The following is a 5,273-nucleotide window of genomic DNA, read 5'->3' as shown; positions in this document are numbered from 1 at the left end:
TCTTCTCCAGCTGCATTGCCTCTTGTTGCCTGCTGTTTGAATGCACCAGGCAGAGTTAACAAGCATCACATGACCACCAGATCCAAGTTAGGAATTTTCAAACCTAGGGCATTTTTGGCTTCTAGAGAACCCTCCTCTCTCAAAGAAGCTCTTCAACAAGAGCAATGGAATAGTGCTATGAGTGATGAAATCCTTGCCTTAGCTAGAAACAAAACTTGGATCTTGGTGAGACTTCCTGAAGGAAGACAAGCAATAGGGTGTAAATGGGTGTATAAGATCAAAGAAAACCCCGATGGAAGTGTTCTTAAAAACAAGGCTCGTCTTGTGGCTAAAGGATTCCACCAACAAGCAGGTTTTGACTTCACAGAGACTTTTAGTCCAGTGGTTAAGCCTGTTACCATAAGGGTTGTTTTGACTCTAGCCTTGTCTAATGGTTGGAAAATTAGACAACTAGATGTCAACAATGCCTTTCTAAATGGTGATTTGCAAGAGGAGGTCTATATGACTCAACCACCCGGCTTTGAAGTCCCTGGACAAGAACATTTAGTGTGCAAGCTGAACAAGGCTCTTTATGGTCTAAAGCAAGCACCTAGAGCATGGTTTGACAAATTGCAACAGAGTTTAACATCCTTTGGATTTGTTTCTTCAAAGTCTGATCACTCCTTGTTTATTAATCACACCAACACCTCAACAACACTTGTTCTTGTGTATGTTGATGATATTTTAATAACAGGGAGTGACCAAACTATTATTGACACTCTTGTTGCAGATCTCAACACTCAATTCTCTTTGAAGGACCTTGGTCCTTTGAGATATTTCCTAGGCATTGAGGTTGCCTATTCTGATGAAAGAATTCATCTCTGTCAGACTAAATATGATCGAGACTTGCTTATAAGGGCTCAAATGCTTGACTCAAAGCCTTCTCCAACACCCATGACAAGTGGTCTTCGCTTATCTGCTCACCAGGGGGAACCTCTTGCCGATGTTCAATTGTACAGATCCATTGTAGGAGCATTGCAATACCTTACAATTACAAGACCCGAATTGTCCTTTAGTGTTAACAAGGTATGCCAGTTTATGCAAAAGTCTCTCTCGACACACTGGCTGGCTGGTAAGCGAATTTTAAGATATATCAGTGGCACTATGGACTTCTGCCTCAGGTTTACAAAACCAAAAAGTTATGACCTTGTTGCTTACTGTGATGCCGATTGGGCTTCAGACCCCGATGACAGGAAGTCTACCTCTGGCTATGCTATTTTCTTTGGTTCTAATCTAATTGCTTGGAAAAGCAAGAAGCAACAAACCATCTCTCGCTCAAGTACTGAAGCTGAGTACAGAAGTGTAGCTAATGTGACAGCTGAACTCACATGGTTGCATTACTTATTCTCTGAACTTCACATTCAAATACCTCAGACTCCTACAATTTGGTGTGACAACCTAAGTACCATAATGCTCACTCAGAATCCAGTTCTACATGCTAGAACTAAACACATAGAATTGGACCTATACTTTGTGAGAGAAAAGGTCATAAACAAGATGGTGCAAATCAAACATGTGGCAGCCTTTGATCAAATTGCAGTTGGGTTAACTAAAGCCATTTCCAGCCAAAGATTCTCTATGTTTCGTGACAAACTCAGAATTAGAGGCCATCCAATTCAGAGTTTGAGGGGAGGTGTTAAGACTAATCAAACAGTTAGTTGTTAAGTCTGTTACTGTTTGAGTTAGTTAGCAGTTAGTTTGTTTGTTGGTTATCTGTTATGGCTTTCAGTTGGTTGTTATGATTTCTGTTTTGTTATTCAGTAATCTCTCTTGTATATAAGGTTGTACATTGTTTAGATTCAAGGAGATGATTCTTTCCTTTCTCCATTCTTTCTCTGTTTCTTTCTCTGCTCTTTCTTCTTCCTTCAACTCCCTTTCTTCTGCAACTTTGTTCTTCATGTTTAATGGTATTACAGTTCAATGGATCGGAGGTTTAACCTTAGTGAGTTTGAAAACTTTGACTATTGGATCGGGCTCTTGTTGTTGAGTAGATTTGGAGAGTGGTGGTGGTGATTGTTGGTACTCTATGTGATCGAAATTTGGGTGAGGTGGGTTTCTAGCACGAAGTAATGATCGGTCGAGGATTGGGTGTTGTGATAGGTGAAGACCACGAGCCACTTCAGACCATGCGTTGACGAAGTACATGGCTACTGTGCCATCGGCTAAACGGTGTTGGTTACTGAAACCAACTGATACTGCACCACATTTGAATTGAGTAATCTACAAAAAAAAAAAAAAAAATTTACCTCTTTCGATTAACAATTTACTATTTTTCGGTCATTAAGTGTCATCTTAGAAACATGTAGTGATATATTATTAAATCACATATTAAATAAGTTAAAGAAATATATGGCTATGTGTATTTAAGCTAGTACTTTTAACAACAACAAAAAAATATGACTGCAATAAAATTCCAAAATAAAATACTTTTAACGCTATTTTTTTTTATTAAGGTTACATGTGTAATAATTACAAAATGTTAAGGAGATTTCATGTAAATATCCCTTATTATTATTGTTGTTAATTTTCTACTATTTAATTAATGAAGGTTTAAATATAATAATGTAAATATATGAGGTAAAATAAAATAAAAAAAGTGAGTGTCTTAGTGAGCTATTTTAAAGTATAAAGAAGAGTAGCGAATTAGAATGCTTTTATATTCGGGATTTAGTTCCTTTGATTCAGATAGTCTAATTAATGATTGGATTGATCTAACAGTTGTCGAATTTTATTATGTTTAGGATTACATTTCTTTTAATCTAAACTATATGATATATCTTATTAGTATAAAGAAATCTATCTTAAATAAATATGATTAGTTAAGTTATGTATACCTGTGCAGCTAAAAGAGAAAATGAAGAAACACCAGCAGAACGATCAATAAAAGGAGTAAGCTTTAGAAGCTCAACAGTGGGCGCACATCCAACCAAATCATCCATAACAGATTCTGTCTCAGCCACCATAAAAAGGACACCCTCCAAATTACAATTGATTTCAAGGCGACCGCCATTGTCATACCTTAGCCGACCCACCAAGGGATAAAAGGGCACCAACACCTTAGCTAAGGCATGTTTAAGAAGCTCAGTGTCAAAAAAACTTGGCATCACCATTATTGTTTCTATACAAGTATATATTAGTGATATGCACACTTGTAGTCATTAAATCCAAATTTGACAGCCAATTGGATCTTTTGGTGTCTCTTTTGCTGGCTTCACCATTGTTTCCTCAATGTTAATCACCATATCCATTATTATTATGAACTATTTGTTGGAAATTATTTTACCAGGATCTAAGATCTACTCACAAGTATGTTGATTTAACAACCTAAATATGAACTTCTAAAACGATAGAAAATTAAACACATAAAAGTATGAGAAATCTTACATTGGGTGCAGCGGAATATATGTCTCCTCCCACTCAGATCTCTAACCCTTGATTCCTTTCTGTCGCAGAGTATAATCAAGATCTGAGTCCGAATGTCCTTCTTTGTTGACTCTGAATTCTACACAGCCTTCCTCACTATGATTGAGGTATTACTTGATGTGTGTGGGCACTACTCTATCACTTAGAGGATTTCGAAAAACAGAGAAGGTAGAGAGAGAGAGAGTGGCGGCTTCAACAGAGATTTTGAGTGAAAGAAAATAATGACAAAGTGTGTGTAAAACCTGAAGCCTTTACCTTCTATTTATAGAAGACCACATAGGGTTATGGTTGAATTACTTGGCATTAAAAAATGAAAAATAAATGGAAAAAAGGGAAGCAAAGGTGGCCGACCTAGGCAATGTGGAAACAAGCCTTCCACTTTTCCAACTTTCCTTTTCCATCATTCCTAGTTTTCCATTTTGTCAAAAACTGCCAATTCTTTTATTCAACCACATAAATGTCAAATCTAATTATTTAATAATTATATTTAATTATCAAATAATATATTGTCATTTATTTATTAATAATAAAACTAATTAAAGTTTCTCAATTAATAAATATACCCTTCAAATTCTCTATTTACTGTTTTACCCTTAATAAGTGATAAATTCTCAAATAGACATAGTCTAACTTTAAGAATTATAATTGATTAATTAAAATCAAATAAATGAGTCTTACAAGTAATATTGTCCCAACTAGTGAGGGGACCATGGATCTATATATCCGAGCTTCCAATAAGCAGATTAAGAATTTACAACTTAAATTCACTGACTTATTAATTCTTCATTGAATCCACGCATAGAACTTAGAATTGCACTCTCAGTTATATAGAACGTTCTATATGTTCCACCATATAGACACGTCATTAGTTATCCATTGTTATAATCCTAATTTGATCAATGATCCTCTATATGGATGATTTACACTGTAAAAGAATTTAATTACCGTAACACCCTACAATGTATCTTATCCTTAAAACACTTAACCCTGTATAAATGATATCTCAACTAAGTGAAATGAGTACTCCACCATTTATTTTCGTTTGGTTAAGCTCGAAGGAAATCATCCTTTACTTTCTATTCGCCAGATAGAAGCTATAGATTCTATATTTATGTTAGCGCTCCCACTCAATTGCACTACCGTGTTCCCAAAATGTATGTATCACCCTGACCCAAAAGTAGGCTTAACTAACAAATCAAAGAACACGAATAATAGTCTTGAGATTGAACCTAATCATATCAGAATTTAGATCATTTGATCTAGGATCAACTTAGTGATATTGAATTGAATAGATATTACAATAAGTTTAATGAATCTATATCAAAATTCAATATCGGTCCATTCCAATGCATACTCCATGCATCCAACCCAAGCTTTACTTTAACCAATGTTCTGAAAAGAACATAGCATTTCTCTAAATGCAAGTAAACTCTGTTGTAGATTATCATATCAGTAAAACCCAGTGTTCTGATAAATCTAGGAATCTTTATTCACATAGTCATGTTTACTTTCCACTGTGTTGACAACACAATAAATATGATCAAGTATGTGAAAAGAGTTTGAATGAATTTATAAATCAAATAGACAAGCGATTGATAAGATGAACCAAAACATACACAAATGAATGAAAAATACTTCTGTTATTTTATTGATATTGAATAATCTGGATTACATTGAAATAGAGTTTTATTTAGGGCATAAAACCCAACACTATTATAGATTTTATGCTATGTGTAGTTCATTTAATGTTATATTTTGTATACCTCTATCAAAATATGTAATAACTCGACTGAATTGATCAATGTTCGCTC

General features: G+C 34.8%; 1 protein-coding gene across 2 annotated transcripts; it reads right to left on the bottom strand.

The window, feature by feature from the left end:
* Nucleotides 1-1,409: 1,409 nt before the first annotated feature.
* LOC115723966 (shikimate O-hydroxycinnamoyltransferase-like) lies at nt 1,410-3,938 on the bottom strand. 2 transcript variants are annotated; one of them, XM_061104312.1, is made up of 3 exons: nt 3,424-3,938; nt 2,874-3,100; nt 1,427-2,259 (listed from the first exon to the last, which is right to left on the bottom strand). In XM_061104312.1, exons 2-3 carry the CDS (start codon nt 3,000-3,002, stop codon nt 1,957-1,959), a joined length of 432 nt encoding a protein of 143 aa, XP_060960295.1. In that variant the 5' UTR covers nt 3,003-3,100; nt 3,424-3,938; the 3' UTR covers nt 1,427-1,956. The 2 variants fall into 2 exon arrangements, with proteins under 2 accessions (XP_030509285.1, XP_060960295.1); XM_030653425.2 differs by lacking the exon at nt 3,424-3,938 and having other exon boundaries at nt 1,410-2,259; nt 2,874-3,373.
* Between the last annotated feature and the right edge of the window lie 1,335 nt (nt 3,939-5,273).

The sequence above is a fragment of the Cannabis sativa genome, chromosome 9, assembly GCF_029168945.1.
Source record: "Cannabis sativa cultivar Pink pepper isolate KNU-18-1 chromosome 9, ASM2916894v1, whole genome shotgun sequence".
Classification (NCBI taxonomy): Eukaryota; Viridiplantae; Streptophyta; class Magnoliopsida; order Rosales; family Cannabaceae; genus Cannabis; species Cannabis sativa.
The sequence above is the reverse complement of the archived record's forward strand: the minus strand, read 5'-3'. Positions and strand labels throughout refer to the sequence as shown.